Source organism: Symphalangus syndactylus, chromosome 8 (assembly GCF_028878055.3).
Source record: "Symphalangus syndactylus isolate Jambi chromosome 8, NHGRI_mSymSyn1-v2.1_pri, whole genome shotgun sequence".
Classification (NCBI taxonomy): Eukaryota; Metazoa; Chordata; class Mammalia; order Primates; family Hylobatidae; genus Symphalangus; species Symphalangus syndactylus.
Genome location: NC_072430.2, coordinates 93,765,393 through 93,782,215, shown reverse-complemented (window position 1 = coordinate 93,782,215; position 16,823 = coordinate 93,765,393). Strand labels below are relative to the sequence as shown.

General features: G+C 40.1%; 3 protein-coding genes across 9 annotated transcripts in view; all 3 read right to left on the bottom strand.

Annotated features, from left to right (window-relative positions):
* The window catches only part of ANKAR (ankyrin and armadillo repeat containing), a 75,276-nt gene extending 72,422 nt beyond the window's left edge, over positions 1 to 2,854 (bottom strand). For 2 of the 6 annotated variants that reach the window (XM_063645632.1, XM_055289985.2), the window contains exons 1-2: positions 2,573 to 2,849; positions 271 to 906 (exon numbers count right to left, since the gene is read on the bottom strand). In XM_063645632.1, coding sequence (XP_063501702.1) covers positions 271 to 871 — 601 coding nt within the window. In that variant the 5' untranslated portion in view covers positions 872 to 906; positions 2,573 to 2,849. Of the gene's footprint in view, positions 1 to 270; positions 907 to 2,572 lie in introns of all 6 variants that reach the window. The other 4 variants (XM_063645633.1, XM_063645634.1, XM_063645630.1 and 1 more) reach the window with 4 other exon arrangements.
* Positions 2,855 to 6,554: 3,700 nt separating this feature from the next.
* ASNSD1 (asparagine synthetase domain containing 1) lies at positions 6,555 to 11,264 on the bottom strand. Its single transcript, XM_055289982.1, has 3 exons — positions 9,801 to 11,264; positions 9,458 to 9,639; positions 6,555 to 6,944 (listed from the first exon to the last, which is right to left on the bottom strand). The coding sequence occupies exons 1-3, from the start codon at positions 11,262 to 11,264 to the stop codon at positions 6,695 to 6,697; spliced, it is 1,896 nt and encodes a 631-aa protein (XP_055145957.1). The 3' UTR covers positions 6,555 to 6,694.
* Positions 10,996 to 15,907, bottom strand: ASDURF (ASNSD1 upstream open reading frame). Of its 2 annotated transcripts, none has more exons than XM_055289983.2 (4): positions 15,771 to 15,907; positions 13,438 to 13,491; positions 11,913 to 11,988; positions 10,996 to 11,356 (listed from the first exon to the last, which is right to left on the bottom strand). In XM_055289983.2, the coding sequence occupies exons 1-4, from the start codon at positions 15,858 to 15,860 to the stop codon at positions 11,286 to 11,288; spliced, it is 291 nt and encodes a 96-aa protein (XP_055145958.1). In that variant the 5' UTR covers positions 15,861 to 15,907; the 3' UTR covers positions 10,996 to 11,285. The 2 variants fall into 2 exon arrangements, with proteins under 2 accessions (XP_055145958.1, XP_055145959.1); XM_055289984.2 differs by having other exon boundaries at positions 11,913 to 11,942.
* Between the last annotated feature and the right edge of the window lie 916 nt (positions 15,908 to 16,823).

The following is a 16,823-nucleotide window of genomic DNA, read 5'->3' as shown; positions in this document are numbered from 1 at the left end:
AATCACCACTAAAGAACTTAGCCATGTAACCAAAAACCACCTGTTCCCCCAAAAACTATTGAAATAAAAGTTAAAAATTTTAAGAATGGCATTGAATAAAAATAATTAAGAAGTGGCCAGGTGCAGTGGCTCATGCCTGTAATCCTAGCACTTTGGGAGGCCTAGGTGGGTGAATGGCTTGAGCTCAGGAGTTCATGACCACCCTGGGCGACGTAGTAAGACTCTGTCTCAAAAAACAAAAAAAATTTAAGAAGTGTTAAATTATCTTACCTGCTGAACTAAACTCTGAAAAAATGTTTTTATTTGTTTGAGGTTTTCCATCAGGATCAATGTCCATGATGGTACGCCACAATTCAGAGAATCTAGCTCGTTTTTCTTTGGGCATATATATTCCATGCCATAATGCTTTCAGCATGTAGTCAATATTGATCAGAATTTGCCCAATTCTGGTATCATAATAAGCTGGAGGTAACTGACAAGAAGAACTCTGATCATAATTAGCTTCTAAACTGATGGAAGGGATTTGATTTAGGCAATAAATTCCAATAGCCAACTCTCTTATCATCTGATGGACTTCTCTATAGTCTAAGAGGGCAGTAGGGTCCACGGGAGTCAGTAGGATTGCAGTGGAGAAGCCTACATTATTCATTTGACTCATAATTCCACATGGGAGGTCTACTTGAGAGCGAACATCCTCTTTGGCAGACAACCAGCTAACTAGTGCAGTAGTTAGTAACTCTTGTATTTCACTCCGATCATATTTTTCAAAAAAAGCAGATGCATTTCTTTGTATTGCTAAATTTTCCAGGTAGGTTTCTTCATCTTGAACTTGCTCAAACCTAGGTAATCCTTTTTTGGGCAATCTTAACATTTCTAATTAAATCTAGTGTGGCCTTTTCGAAGCTTCTGCAATGAATAAGAAGGAAAAGATTATCAATAAAATCTGACATGGCAATGAAACTGGATTTGTCTAGAAATAAATCTGTACCTTTCACCTACATAAGATTAGTTTCTCATAGTCAACCATTACAGTTTTCAAATTAAAAATAACTGCAGTATATGAAAGCTGAAATTTGAATTAAAATAGTTAAAATTAATAAAACCTTTATCATTAACCACATTCTGCTTTTCAAAGAAGTCAAAAGACAAGAAGATGTATGTCAAAAAGAAATGTTAAGTTTATCTGTGAGAAGCTACTGTTACATACCTATTTTGTTGTTGGAGAGGCATTCTTTTGTATATGTTTGTGTTAGTCTGTTTGTGTTGCTATAAAGGAATACCTGAGACTGCATAATTTATAAAGAAAAGAGGTTTATTTGGCTCACAATTCTGCAGGCTGTACAAGCATGGCACCAGCATCTGCTCAGCTTCTGGTGAGACCAATCTTACAATCATGGTGGAAGGGGAAGGGGAGCCAGTGTGTCACATGGTAAGAGAGGGAACAATAGAGAGAAAGGGGAGATGTCTACTCTTAAACAACCAGATCTTTCATGAGCTCAGAGGTAGAGTTCACTCTGCCAGGAAAGCACCAAGCCATTCATGAGGGATCCGCCCCCATAATCCAAACACCTCGCACCAAGCCCTACCTCCAACATTGGGGAATCTATTTTAACATGAGATTTGGAAGGGATAAATATCCAAATCATATGTATATTTATTTTGTTTTCAGTTTTTTAAAGCAAAACTATAATGACCTGCATGAAAGAAAAGGGTGGGGCGCGGTGGCTCATACGCATAATCCCAGCACTTTGGGAGGCCGAGGCGGGCAGATCAACTGATGTCAGGAGTTCGAGACCAGCCTGACAAACATGGAGAAACCCCGTCTCTACTAAAAATACAAAATTAGCCAAACGTGGTGGTACATGCCTGTAATCCCAGCTACTCGGGAGGCTTGAGACAGGAGGCTTGAACCTGGGAGGCAGAGGTTGCGGTGAGCCGAGATCACGCCATTGCACTCTTGCCTGGGCAACAAGCGTGAAACACTGTTTCAAAAAAAAAAAAAAAAAAGAAAAGAAAAGAAAAAAAAGAAAACAAAAAGGAAAGAAGCATCTGCTTAACCTTCAATTTCTGTGCCAATGAATGCCTGTCTATTCCTGAAATAATAATAACCACAACTATATTTATTGAGCCAGGTTCTTTACTATATAACAGTTTTATTTATTTCATCTGATTGGTCTCTATTATATAGTGGTTCTCAAAATTTAGCTTGTATCAAAATCACCTGGGGCTTGTTCAAATACAAATCGCTGAATCCCACCCCTGAGTTTCTGATTCAATGAGCTGTAGTGGGGCCAGAAAATATGCATTTTAGTAAAGTTACAGGAAATGCTGATACTGCTGGTTTGGGCGCCACACCTGAGACTCCAGGTCAGTGAGTCAGACCTTGTTATGCCCACTTTATAGAGGCAGAAACGGAGACCAGGAGGTTGCAGGACATGTCTGAGGTTTTACGCTTTTCAGAAACAGAACCCACGTCTGTCCAGCCTCAAGCCCGGGACCCAGGTCCAAAAGCAGCTCGCGTCAGCCATGGGCACCGGAAAGGGGAAAGAACAAGGAAAGGGGAGGAACCTACTCTAGAATGGCTGTTTTCTTGTCCGGCAGAGGGACGCGGCGTCCGAGCCGTTCCCGTGGGGCTGAGAAGAGTCGTCGCCGCGTTAGATGGCTTCTCGCGGGGCCTTGAATCCACCCTCAGGGCCCCCGCAAGGGCGAGCGGGAGGCGCACCGGAAGGAACTGAGAGAAAGTTTCAGGGCTTTTCGCCCCACCGTGGGGGCCCGGCCCTCCTCGCCTCGCCGGCCAACACTGCCGCCGCCCGGGCACGGGTCGAAGCGGTTGGTCCTCTGGGCCTTGGGGTGGCGGGGCCACTCCTCTGGCGGAGCCTGCGGGCGACTAGGGCTGGTGCGTCCCGCAGCAGCCGCAGCGCCCCCAGGCGGCGCCCGGCCCCTTAGCTGGCTCAGACCCCCCGCGTGCTCATCTTCCTGAGCCCGCTTAGAGCTCAGTCCAGCCGCATGCTGTGGGCATTGTGCCGCCCTCACTATCTGCCTCTGCTAAAACACCAAAACAGAGTGGCAGAGGAGAAAGTGCCGGGCGTTGAGGCAGTCCCGAGTTGGAATACCACCTCCATCATCATTCTTTCATTCAACAAGCATTTACGGAACACCTATTATGAGTCAGGCACCGAGCTACGAGCTGGAAACCCTAGAAAACAGGGCAGACACGAAACCCCGAGGAGCTTACAGTTGAACAGATCATCTCACAGCTATATTTAACGGTGTGCCAATATTAGATGGAGTGACAGCACTCGAATGAAAGCTAACCTAGCCCAGGGCTAAGAGGCTGCCTGAGGAAGTGCCCTTTTCCTCTCCGAGCCTAGAAGATGAAAAAGAGCTACCCAAGCAAAGAACTGGACAAGTAGCTTTTCAGGAACAGGGAACAGCAGGAGGGAAAGAAGTGAGGTGAGAACAAAGTTGAAATGGTTGAGAAACCGAGCAAAACCCCGCTTAGAGAACAAGAGACACGTGGGCACAAACCGAGCTGCAGAGGTGCGCGATGGACAGATCATGCAGGCTGCTGAGTAATGATTTTGAATTTCATCCCAAAGGATTAGCCTAGAGTAGTGGCAGTGGAGGTGGGGCTCAGGGACTGTGGACAGATTTGAAAAACAATGAGGTTGCCTGTTGGTGACAGATTGAATGGGGATATGTTGAAAAAGAAGGTTGTGTCCAAGTGAGAACCACATTTCTGTCAGGAGCAACAGGATATCAGGGCAAGATTAAGAGTTCAGTTGTGTACTAATTGACCTTGAAGTACCTGTGAGAGAAATTGAGATGTGAGATATGCTTTAGATAAACAGTTCTGGGCTAAGAATGGCAGCAGAGGTTAGATGTATAAATTTTGGCAGATTTATAGTAATTGAGGCCAGGGGTGGGGTTGAAATCACCAAGGGAGACCGTGCAGAATGAGGAGTTGAGAACCAAGGATTAGAGACCTGAGAAATTTAACATTTAAACGTCAGGTAGAGAGAGTGAAATCAGCAAAGAAGACAATGAAAGAACAGCCAAGAAGGCAGGAGGAAAACAAAAATTGGTCACAGAAGCCAAAGAAGTATGTGGGGAAAAAAAGAAAAAAGGAATGGCTAACTTTATTGGATGCTGCTGCTCGGTCAGGGGAGATGAGAAAACTCTTCCACTGAATGTAGCAGCTTGGAAGTTCTTGGTGACTGTTTGGGGCAGAATTTCTCTTCCAGTAACCATGTCATTATTTTAGCTACTATGGAAATAAATATTAATAAATTCCAGGGCTTTTTTTTACAGAGATTCGCATGTTTGCACTTAAGAAATATGAACCATATATGTACATTCTCCTACTTCAAGGATTTTTTTCCTCCCAGGTAGCCAAATGGTTTGTTCCGTGTGTCTCAAATCTTCGGAAAGAGTTGCCTCATTTTTTAAAGGCTCAACAGAGAACTCCATCCCAGAGCTAATGGGATTGAATAGCAGAAGGTTGTAAATGCCCAGGCCCTCTTGGGGTTCACACACATGCATGTGTATCCTCTCTGTGTCTCTCTCACAGTATCCTGGTGGAGCAGATGACCTGGAAATTCCTTATAAAAGTTTGACTGATTAATACATTTAAATCTTATAGAATAGAGTAGCACCTGGAATATAGCATTATATAAGTTATAGCTATTTTCAGTATTAAACTGTATTGTTGTTATAATACTCAATTCTAGGCCGTGGGACAAACCTCTTAAGTTCATCTACTCCCAATATAAGCAATGTCAATTTAGTGCTCAGGCCCACACAGACACTTGAAGTTGTCTGCTTTCAGATTGAGGGATGAAAGCTATGTAAGCAGTATCTGAATTTTGGTTGAATATTGCATCTTCCAGGGAATAATAAATTTGGGGCATGTGAAAGCCTTTGCCAGGTTACTGACCTGTTTGTCAGGATCCTAAAATTTCTTTGCTACTATGATTAAAGAATCAAAGGGTGGCCAGATCCAGAAACGGTGTCGACCCTAATGGACAGATTTCACAGTGACACTGGTATGGCAGTTAACAGTTGAGTAATGTGAGTGGATGTCAGGTTGAAGTGAATAGACAAAAAGGTGGAGAGTGACTGTGGATGAGAGGCAAGACATAGTAAGCAGAGGAAGACGTATTCATCTTTGTCTTCAGGTTGAGTAGGCTGAGGAGGAGGAAGGGCTGTCTCAGGGGTGGCAGAGGCAGAAGAAAATCCACATATAAGTGGAACTGCACAGTTCAAATATGTTGTTCAGGGGTCAACTGTAGTCTTTAAAAGTTATTGGAGTGGGAAAACAAGCTGCCTAAAGAGATGTAGTAGAAGTAGCAAGTACTGTTCAGGAGGATGAACCTCAAGCAAATTGTTTAGCTTCTTTAAACCTGTAGTTCTTTTATCCATGAAACAGGACCCTGTCTAAACCATGGTCCCTGAAGAGAGGGAACTGAATCATTTCTGGATGGAGCTATCAAAGAGAGTGAGTCTGGGAAAACAGTTTCTCTTCACTCTCACACAACAATTCTGACACCAGATGTGTGGACTTTTTCCACACCAAGCAATTCTCCAGCTCTCTGAATACCAGCTGGGTATCCTACAGTTTAATCCTGCCTCTATCTACCTGGAGTTAGTGTCAGATCCTTCCATTTAAGGGCTCAGTGCCATAAGGTGTCTCTGCTTTAGATGGCAATTTCAAGTCTGGATCTCTGGTACTTCTGATTGACCAGCTACATAAATCGGGGGTTTTCATGACCCCCTATTCAGGTTCGGTAATTTGCTAGAATGGCTCACAGCACTCACAGAAATACTTAGGTTTACTGGCTTATTATATAGGATACATCTCAGGCACTGCCAAATTGAAGAGATGCATAAGGCAAAGTATTAAAAAAAATTAAGGTGAGAGGCAGCTTCCTTGTCTGTCTGGGCATACCACACTCCCAGCACCTCCACATGTTCCGCAAACCAGAGGCTCATCAAATCTTGTTCAAGAGTTTTTATAGAGTTTAATAGCCCTTAATCTTCAGCACCACTCTCCCTCCCAGAGGTTGGTGGGTGGGGATGAAATTCCAACTTTTCTAACCACTTGATTTTTAATTTTTATTTTTAGAGACAGGGTCTCACTGTTGCCCAGGCTGGAGTGCAGTGGTGTGATCCCGGCCTCACTGCAGCCTCAACTTCCTGGGCTCAAGTGATCCTGCCACCTCAGCCTCCCGAGTAGGGAGGCACATGCTTCCATGCCCAGCTAATTTTCTGTACTCTTTTTTTTTTTTTTTTTTTGGTAGAGATGAGGTTTCATCATGTTGCCCAAGCTGGTCTCAAACTCCTGGACTCAAGAGATCCCTCTGCCTTGGCCTCCCAAGCTGCAGGTATTAAAGGCTATTTAGAGACCGAGACCGCACCCTAAGTCACCTCCTTAGCATAAATTCAGGTGTGATCAAAAGGGGCTTATTATGAATAACAAAAGATACTCCCTATCACTAAGGAAATTCCATGGTTTTAGAAGCTCTGTGACAGGAAAAAACGAAAATTCAACCAAATGAACTTTAAAACTACTATATTATACAATAGTAAATCAGCAGAGTATCTAACTTTTATATAATTATATAAAAACTTATTTTTATTTTGATACATTGTGAATCACTTTACAATTTAGTCTCCTTTTCAATAGAAAGATTTTCTAAGGAATGATTTGGAGTCGTCTACATTTATCAGATGCCTTTTCATTAATTTTTTCCATTTTTGCAATTCTTGATCCAAACTGCATGGCCCGTTTGGGCAGAAGAGCAGAGGCTGTAAGACCAAGTTCCACAGCTGCAAGGCGTAAAAGTAGTTTTTCACCAATTCCTCGGGGTAAAGTCAAGTTTGCTTTTTCCCAAATTGGTAGAGAATTTAGAAAGGAGACAACATTTTCATCCAGGAAAGGAAACCTAAAATAAACAGATAGATAATATAACCACTAAGTAAAAATAAAATCAACCTGCTTTGATTTATACAGTTTTATAGCTAAAATTTAATCAAATTAAAAGTGTTTCATAACATATGACTAATTTTAATACATATACTACAAAATAGTCTAAGTCTCAATAAATAAATTAGGTTTATTGTGTCCAGAAATAATTTCAAATTGTTTTACAAGGTATCTTTGTGGAGGCCTTGAAAACAAATATGTTTTTTTGCTTTTTTGTTTGTTTTTTTTTTTTGCCTAGGCAAGCACTACCACACCCAGCTAATCTTTGTATTTTTTGGTAGAGATGAGATTTCGCCACGTTGCCCAGGCTGGTCTCGGACTCCTGAACTCAAGTGACCCACCTGCTTCGGCCTCCCAAAGTGCTGGGAATACAGGCGTGAGCCACTGCACCTGGCCTACGAGCATGATCTTAACTAACTATTCAATCTGTGTCTGATCTTTATCACATCTAAAGAAATGACACTTTAGGGATATGGAACCAATATAGAAGGGCTCCACAGCCCTGAACCTGCAAAACACTATGGTAAAATTTTGTTAATCAAAATTGTTTAATTATACTTAAACCAATTAAATGGTGATAAATTACTGTAACAGAACAAAATATTCGATTTTTTTTTCCTAAATTCTGGGATGACCTAGAAACAAAATATTAGATTAAAAAAATAACTTTCTGCCCTTTTGCTTCCCCAACTTCTACAAAATTCTGTTCTTTTTCTGTTCAAAATAACACCCACCATCCCACATCTCAATATGCAATACAGTTACACTAGTGTTTCTGTTTATTACAACTTAGGTTTAAGAGATTGGAAAGGGCAAAGACATTTGTTATCTGGAATATTACATAAAAATGAATGAGTTGCAAAAGCAAATTTAGAGAATCAAATCAACACACTACTGTTAATATGTATGTCAAGATATGTAATAAATTATTTAGATCTAGCCACTATATTTGTTATATCACAATTCTGTATTAGCTGCTTTAAACATTCTTCATATGCATTTTTATTTGAACATAATATAATACTTTCATAAGTAAATGCTTTTACTAGACAAATTCCCTTCTCTATGACCTAGCTGAAATAACAGACTGAATTTCTACCTCTTTCTCTCTCACGTCTTCAAAGAGAAAACAGTTTAACAGTTTACGGACTTTATTATGGTATTAGTTATCACTTTATAGTGAAATCTTAAAAATTATGACAGAATAATGACACAGTAGCCAAACTTTTACATGGGCTAGGACCAGAAACTTAAGAATGACAACTGTGTAAAGGCAACTACAAGTCAGTGGAAAGAGGAAAAGACTGAAGTAGAGACAAGAAACAACGAAGTCAGAGAGAGAGAGAGAGAGAGAAGTGTAGTATGTTTAATTCTCATGAAGCTTACTTGGACTTCCTATTCTTGGATGCTTGTACCCTTGTAATAAACTACTGCTTAATCAATTAGCCTACTTGACTGGATTTTTGCTCTTTATAACTAAATGTCACATCTTCCTTTATCCTTACTTAATGTTTTAGAAAGTTTTATTCAAATACTGTACTTGTTCACTACCTTCAGAAATATGATATAGGTAAAAATAAACCTGAAAAGCAAGAATACATACATGAAAGTGCCTTGGTTTCACTGAAGGTTTTAAGTAATCTGCAATATGTGACTAAATTGTGTTCAAAAAGCATGTGGCAGAGGAATATCCAGTGTAAGGGCTACCTTCAAATCAGCATGGATCTGTACATACAGAAATGTCGATAGAGACAAAGCCAATTTCTGTAACATTGGAGGGGAACGCTTGCGGGTGGGGCTTATGCGCTTACTGGGAGGAAAGCCCACATTAAAAGCTGAACAAAACCGTCTAAATACCTTCTCTTAGTATTTCACTATCTCAGTTTTATTTTGACAGTCTTTTTTGTGGAAACGGAGTCTCGCACTGTCTCCCAGGCTGGAGTGCAGTGGCGCGATCTGGGCTCACTGCAACCTCCACCTCCCGGGTTCAAGCCATTCTCAGCCTTTCGAGTAGCTGGAACTACAGGCATGCGGCACCACGATCCGCTAATTTTTTTGTATTTTTAGTACCGGTGGGGTTTTACCATGTTTACCAGGCTGGTCTTGAACTCCTGTCCTCAGGTGATCCGCCCGCCTTGGCCTCCCAAAGTGCTAGGATGACAGGTGTGAACCACCATGCCTGGCCTACTTTGACAGTCTTTTTCACTATAGTCTTAAAAACAATTCTGTCATTATGTTACCTTTGAAAATTACTGAAAAGACATTTCTTAGAGAATGAGTTCTAGAAAATAAATGCTCTCCTGGCTCTTCCCAGCTCTGTTTCTGACTGTGTTTATAACATAAAGCCAAGCTATTATTGCTGCTCTTATTCATTTGAACAGTCTCCAAAGAGAAAGCAAACTTTGAAGTCTCCATTTACACTCTGCTGTTTTTATAAAAATACCGTAACAACACTCAAATGATTAGAATTACCTTGCTTCTTTTCCATGATCACCAATAACTCTGTCATCACGACCAAGATTTCTGGAAGAAATTCGACCCAGTTCCATCATTATTTCCTTATTCAATCCTTCCAGCCCATGTGACTGAAAGCGGACACGATGACGAGAATAACCTGCAAGTTGCTCATCTGCACCAATTCCAGTGAGAACTACCTATGCAGTTTAAAGAAATCCATAAAAAATGTTATCAACTACGTAGTAAATAAGATAAATGCATCTAAAATATGCTATATTCTTACAATCAAAATGCTAAAAGCTTTAAGGGTCAAAAATAGGTCTCAGGAATTCTCAGGAGAAGAAACACTGTGTCATACCTTTGCATTGCTCTGATAGGATTTCACTCCATCCTGGGCCACTAACCGACCAATTCCTCTAGAAGCAAACCAGACTGCACAGCCAATGCTATCATCCAAAACTGTATCCAATGGCCGAATTAAGTGACATATTCGAGTTCTTCTTAATTTCTGCAGTTCTTCCATAGAAACATTAATTTCAACAAAATTCCAAATTCGGGAAGGGCTAACAGCTTGTAGTTCCTTTAGTCCCGCCCTTCCTGTGATTCGATCTGGTACACTGACATGTTTATTAGGACTGTCATCATCATCAGCAGCAACATCTTTAGAGAATTCTTCAGAAGGTATTTCACATTTATTTTCTGGTTTATTCCTTTCTTTGTTAAAGCTAGTTGGCATGGTCTTTTCTTCAGCTATGAAAGCTACATTAAGAAGATCAATTGGTTCATCTAAAGGAATATGACGGTCAGCAAGGGTTGCAATAACCATGGAATCAATGCCCCCAGAAAACAGGATTGCAACATTTGCTTTCCTATCACACGTTTTCAAAACTTCATTTGCTGTCAGATTTTCATCCCTAGGTAAACACAAGACACGTTTCTTGACTGCTACACTCAGGACGTCAATTAACTGCTGAATTACTTCCTTCATGTGTACATCAGTAAGAAAGACTTGAAGTGTCTCTCTTGTAGGTGGCATATTGGAAATATTACTGCAATGAGTCTCCAATGCAGCTGGTGGCAACATCATATTTAAAGGAACAACAGGTTTTTCAAGATACAGTTTGGCTTCATTTGCTACCACTGATACAAATGCTGGTAAGTCTGCTGAAATTTGACTCAGGTTATTAACATTTTCTTCAACAATATTCTCCCTAGAAATATATTTCCAAGGATACAGTTGTAAAATAATGCATCTGGAAATGGCAGTAGACTTAAGATCAATTCTGAAAAGTCCAGATGCTGGAACTTCTTGCCACTGATTTGCCAATCCAGATGTTTGGGTGCCAACTGAAGAGAGGCAGAAACTCTTGCCCAAATTACTAAAATGCCAAAGCAAGCTACGGCGACCAAAAAAATCCCTACCAAACCATAAATAATGACTAGATGCTTGGTAATATATAAATGACCAGGGACCTTGTACTTCTGAGAAGAGTGACAAAATCTCAGATTCATTCTTACAGGAGGAAAGATAATTAAACAAAATTTGAGTGTCATTCTCTTCAGCTTCAACCTTTATTCCACTAAAAATTTCTCCATTCCATAGAAACACATTGCCTCTTTCATCTTCCACAGGCTGGGTAGTCAAAACACCCCTCAAGTGTAGGACGTGACCAGAAAATAAACACTGGTAGTTAACATCAGACTTTAACAATTGTTTACTACTATTGGGTCCCCGCTGTTTAAGATTATATAGTAAGTCCTCTTTTAAATCTTGACTAAAATGCTCAGCAGAAAAGTTTACAGAACAACAAATGCCACACATTGTTATGTGAAATCAGGTTGACTATTTCTTGATTTTGGTCTTCTCTAAGTTTTCTATTTCTTGGTATTCTTTTTTCAGTTCATCCAATATATCTGTTTCAGGGAAGGAGAATAAATATTAAATAACATAAAAATTCTTGGACTTTTACCTAGCAATTCAGAGGGCAACACAAGCTGTTTACCAAAATCAAACCATATAAACACATACACTATGCCAGTACCAATAATAATTAACAAAAGGCTACTAATAAAGAATGTTTATCTTTTAGAAAAATAGCTTCTGTTTTGCCAAGTGCTGATTTTGGCCCAAGCACTTGGTTAAGCACTTTTTACATAGCATCTTATTTAGATCCCACAATACCTGGGAGGCTTAAAGTATTTCACCCAAAGTCACAAAGGTAGAAAGTGGTAATGGTTTGTCATACTTAGACCTGTTTAAAACTCTAAAGCACATGTTAATAACTATTGCTTTCTAACACATATTATGATATATATATATATTTTTTTTTAACTGTTGACTCATCTTTGGAAGCCTAACTTGAAAAAAACCAAACTGCTGCATTAATCTTTAGATATATATTTTAACATTCAGATGAGTATAATTTAGGCACCCCCCAAAAACCCAAAAAAAAAAAAAAAAAAAACTTACTTTTGCTCTCAGACAGCATTTCTGTTCGGTCTGCAAGAAAGAATATATTGCTGTTCTGTTGTTGCCTATATACTTTCTGGAAAACATAATTTAGGCTAATATCAAATTTTCATCTAAAAAGTAGATATTAAAATCCTTAACCCTATTGTCACTAATTCTTGAACTTCGGTAACATATATTCAGTACAATACTTTAGTAAATACGGATAAGCAAAAAGACAAATAAAAGTCACCCATTGCCCAACTACCAGAAATTGCTCCTACTGAAATGAAACTATTTTCTCTCCATATACCATTTTAACAAAAAAGGTTCTTACTGTACCTGCAGATTTATGCTTTTCTTTTATCAATGAGCAATATATTGAGAATACTTTTTCTTATCAGTAAGTGTTATTTTACAAGAACACCAAAATGCCAAAGCAAGCTAGGGTGACCAAATTATACCTACTGCTATATAGATATAACATATTACAGTTTATTTGCTCAGCTTCAAATATTAGACACTTAAGGTGTTACCATCTCTTTGCTATTGTAAATCAAGGTTGTGATGAATATCTTTGTAACTAAATCTTTGTGCACTCCCATGATTCTCTCCTAAGTATCAACTACTATAAATGGAACTGCTGGGTCAAAGTGTTACAGTTTTGAGTTGTTGAGACCTTCTGCCAATTTGCCCTCTAGAGAAAGTTTGTATTAATTCTGCCTCAACTTCTTTTTTTTTTTTTTTTTTGAGAAGGAGTCCTGCTCTGTTGCCTAGGCTGGAGTGCAGTGGTGTGCTCGGCTCACTGCAAACTCTGCCTCCCAGGTTCAAGCAATTCTTGTGCCTCGGCCTCCTGAGTAGCTGGGATTACAGGCATGCGCCCGGCTAATTTTTGTATGTGCCTCAACTTCTAATATTCCATAAGTGACAATATCAGAAATATCTAACCAGTCAGTTATTACATAATCTTTAAAAAGCTTTTAAGAGTTCAAACTCATTTCTTCCTGAACGTTAAAATGCAATTTGACACTATAACTATATACAAAGCAGTAGCTTGCTTGTTTATAATATATTAATGGAAATAGCATTAAATAACCATGTTACACATTTAGAAAAATCTATGTAAAAATTTTTTGGAGGGAGGGGAAGCAATGTATCCTTTTTTGTTCAATAATTATCCACATTCATTTAAAAGAAAAGTGTCTTCTCATCTCAATATAAAGTTCGTTTATATCAAAAGAAAACACCAAATTCAGGTATAAAATAAACATCATTAGTGATTACAGCTCCAAGATACCAAAATACAACTAGTATCATTTGTTGCAAAGGCAATGTGAATGGCATATGATAGAAAAAAGACATCTTCAGCTATGAGATCTATCCATTTAAAAAAAGAATCGAGACACTTGCAATTTAAAAAGATGCTGAAATACTACACATTTTATTAAAGTATGATTAAATCTTATATACAATTCTTATAACTTTAATATATAGTTAACATAAATAAACCTCCCACATATTATTCAGAATTCCTATAATAACTCACCCTATTTTTCTTAAGGTTAGAAAGTTCATCCACCACAATTTTTTGTTCTTTAATCTATTGAAATAAAGAAAAACTCCTTAAGTTAGATGTTTTCAAAGTATGCTCAATGAGAATCCCTTAAGGGGTCATTTTAAAATTAGAGATGGGATAAGGGGCTGTGGTGTACTGGTTTTCCAAACGGGCAGTTCGTGAATATACAGATCATTTTCAACAGCAGCCTGTGTGGGGGTACAGTTGGGGAAAAGCTGGAGGAGAAAAAACAGTGATTAGACTTGCAAAATGTTAGGTAACCCATTAAGACCAGACGGGGATTTTCGTGTTCGTAACCAGCAATCATGCCAAGGACTACAGTTACTGAACAAGGTTTATACCTTTTGTTAAAAATATATGATATACACCAGGCCAGGTGCAGTGGCTCATGCCTGTAATCCCAGCACTTCGGGAGGCCAAGGCGGGCGGATCACCTGAAGTCGGGAGTTCAAGACCAGCCTGACCAACATGGAGACACCCCATCTCCACTAAAAATACAAAATTAGCCAAGCGTAGTGGCGCCTGCCTGTAATCCAGTTACTTGGGAGGCTGAGGCAGGAGAAATGCTTGAACCTGGGAGCCGGAGGCTGCAGTGAGCCAAGATTGCACTACTGCACTCTAGCCTGGGCAACAAGAGCGAAACTCCGTCTCAAAAAAATAAACAAATAAATAAATAATTAAAAAAAATATGATATACACCAAAAGGAATTAAGCTGTGATTTAGATTGAAAATTAAGTTGTGATTTAGATTTAAAAAAAAAAAAAGCAAATTGAATGAGGTGTGGGTTTTTTTCAATATTTTCATGATTTTATGTACTAAGTGGTGCAAACATTCAAATCAAGCAATGCCCTATTTGGGGACAGTAAGACCTATCATGTTCCATCTTTTTATTTTTCCCTCTTTTTATCTCAATGACTAGCATAGAGCTGGCACTGTTGAACTGGGCTTTTTTTTTTGAAACAGGGTCTTGCTCTGTTACAGGCTGGAGTGCAGTGGTGCGATCACGGCTCACTGCAGCCTTGATCTTCCCGGGCTCAGGTGATTCTCACACCTTAGCCTCCGAGTAGCTGGGACTACAGGCCTGGGCTACCGTGCTGGCCTGGGCTTCATTTATTTGTAAGGGAGGGCTCAACTAAGTGAAAACTAAGTTTCTTTTTAACTCTATTTATTTTGTGAACATGACTGATTACATAGTATCACAAGAGCCTCTAAAAGTAGCTTTTATAATATTTGTGCTACCTTACACACACCTCAAGGATCTGTATCCACCGGTATGCCTAAGTGGCTTGCTATGGTGGTAATCAGAATGGGCTGTGTGTCTTTTGAAAATTCACTCCCAATCCCCATGACTGTGCACCTTTCTGTCTCCCCAGTTGGCAGAGCTGTAGTAATGAGGTTGAATTCCAAAGCCAAATTTGTAAACATTCTTTGAGACTTAACATTTGTAGAGGGCTTTCCCATTTTAGGAATGACAGGTGTACATTTCACTTTACTTCAAAGAAGGTAACTGATACTGAAAGATTAAAGAGACTTGCCCAAGATGTCATTGTAAGTTTGGGACAGAACCAAAGTAGAATCTAGGACATGTAATACCTGAAGGGCTATAACCCTCCCCACACCACACCCATTTATCTTTAAAGGTTTTGTTTGTTTACAGCAGTTAAGGCTTATATTATATTGGCTTCCTCCCTCCCCCTGTTTGGTATAAGAGTGACAACCCAATGCGTGTTTTAGGACCGCTGCTCTGGTTAACGGAGAAGCAGCAGCTAACACGTGGATGAGGGGAGACCGGTTAGGAAGCCCTTGCCGGGGGGCAGGGGTCCCGATAGCAGATGACGGTGGCTTATTTGGGGTGGTAAGAGTGTTCACGGTGATAAACGGACATATTTGAAATGAGCTTCAAAGGTAGAACTGATAGGCTTCCGTGATGGGGGTCAAGGATGGATCCCGGGTTGCTGGCATGGTTAACTGGATGCAGAATATCTGCGATGGAACAGATTTGGGGTGGGCGGTATTTCCAAAAGTTTAAAAAGACCAGGGAGGAAAACACCCAACCAAAACTCCGCCCCACTGTCACCTAGGCCCAGTCTCAGGGCAAATTTCAAGATCTCCCTTTTCGCAACTGTTTTCAGAAAATAAAAGGACTAACTGTGGCTGTCAAGTGCTATGAATAAAAAGAGCAAAGTAGCAGGGCAAAGCCGAGGCCCGGGCAGGCCCCACGCTGGACCCTGCGGACCACCTTCAGGGTCCAGTGGCGCCTGGTCCCGAGTCCAGGAGCCTTTTCGTCTCGTCTCACACTCACCTTGCTGCTAAGATCCTCCTTGTGTGGGGTCGAATTGTCGGTGAAGATCAGCACAGAGCTGTCCTCTGGTCGCGTCCCTCGGCTGGGCATTTCCACCGAGCGCAAGACACGCGGGATCACTCAGCCCTGAAGGAGCCTATGGCATTAGCCACCGCGCATGCGCGCTTCCAGCCGCGCTCAACCTTTTCCCGCGAGTCTTAGCAACGGCGTCTGCGCGCTCACTTGAACGCATGCGCAGGCCGGGTCTGGCCTGGGGAGAAGTTTCGCGCCTGCGCATGGCTGCTTAGGGAGCGAGTAAACAGTCTGGTTGCAAAATCTGAGGTTCCTGTACTGGCCTCTTGTGGTTGAGATGCAGAAACGCTCAGGTGGTTTCTTCATGACCTCTTATCTAGTATAGTACGAGTTATGTGCGCCCTCCAGTGGTAAATATAAAGAATAGTCGTGCAATAGAAATAGCGCTTAATATGATATTTATTATCTAGGGAAAGATGAAGCTGAGGAACAGATTTAAGAGATACCGTGTTGGCAAAAGAACTGTACAGACTTGGTGAAGTTTTGGTTAACTCGTGGTTAGTGTTGCCGGATAAAATACAGTATGAATTTCAGATGAATTAATAGTTTTTTAGTACCTCTATGTCCCGTGCAATATTTGCAATATCTCGTTTCCGTGGAAAAAATGACTAAAACTTGGAAATAGGCAAAAGAGATTTATTTACTGGATGCTCTTTCAGTGCTGCCCTGGACTTGACTTTATTATATTGACTGGGCTGTTTTACAATTCTGTAGGGGCAAAGGTTAACTTTGGTAGAGATTTTGGTTTGGTAGAGATGCAAATAATTTTTTGTTGTACCAGATACCAACACAGGTTATGATTTATTGTTCTGCAACACATTAGTCAGTTTTGTATCTAACCCTGCAATTCTATCCTAACATTTCTTTATTAATATATGCCTAGCTTCCCTAATATTCTGTATTGGTTTTAAAGTCTTATCGGTTTCCTCACTAACTAATGAGTTGAATAAAACTTTGACATGTATTTATTTTATGTTCACA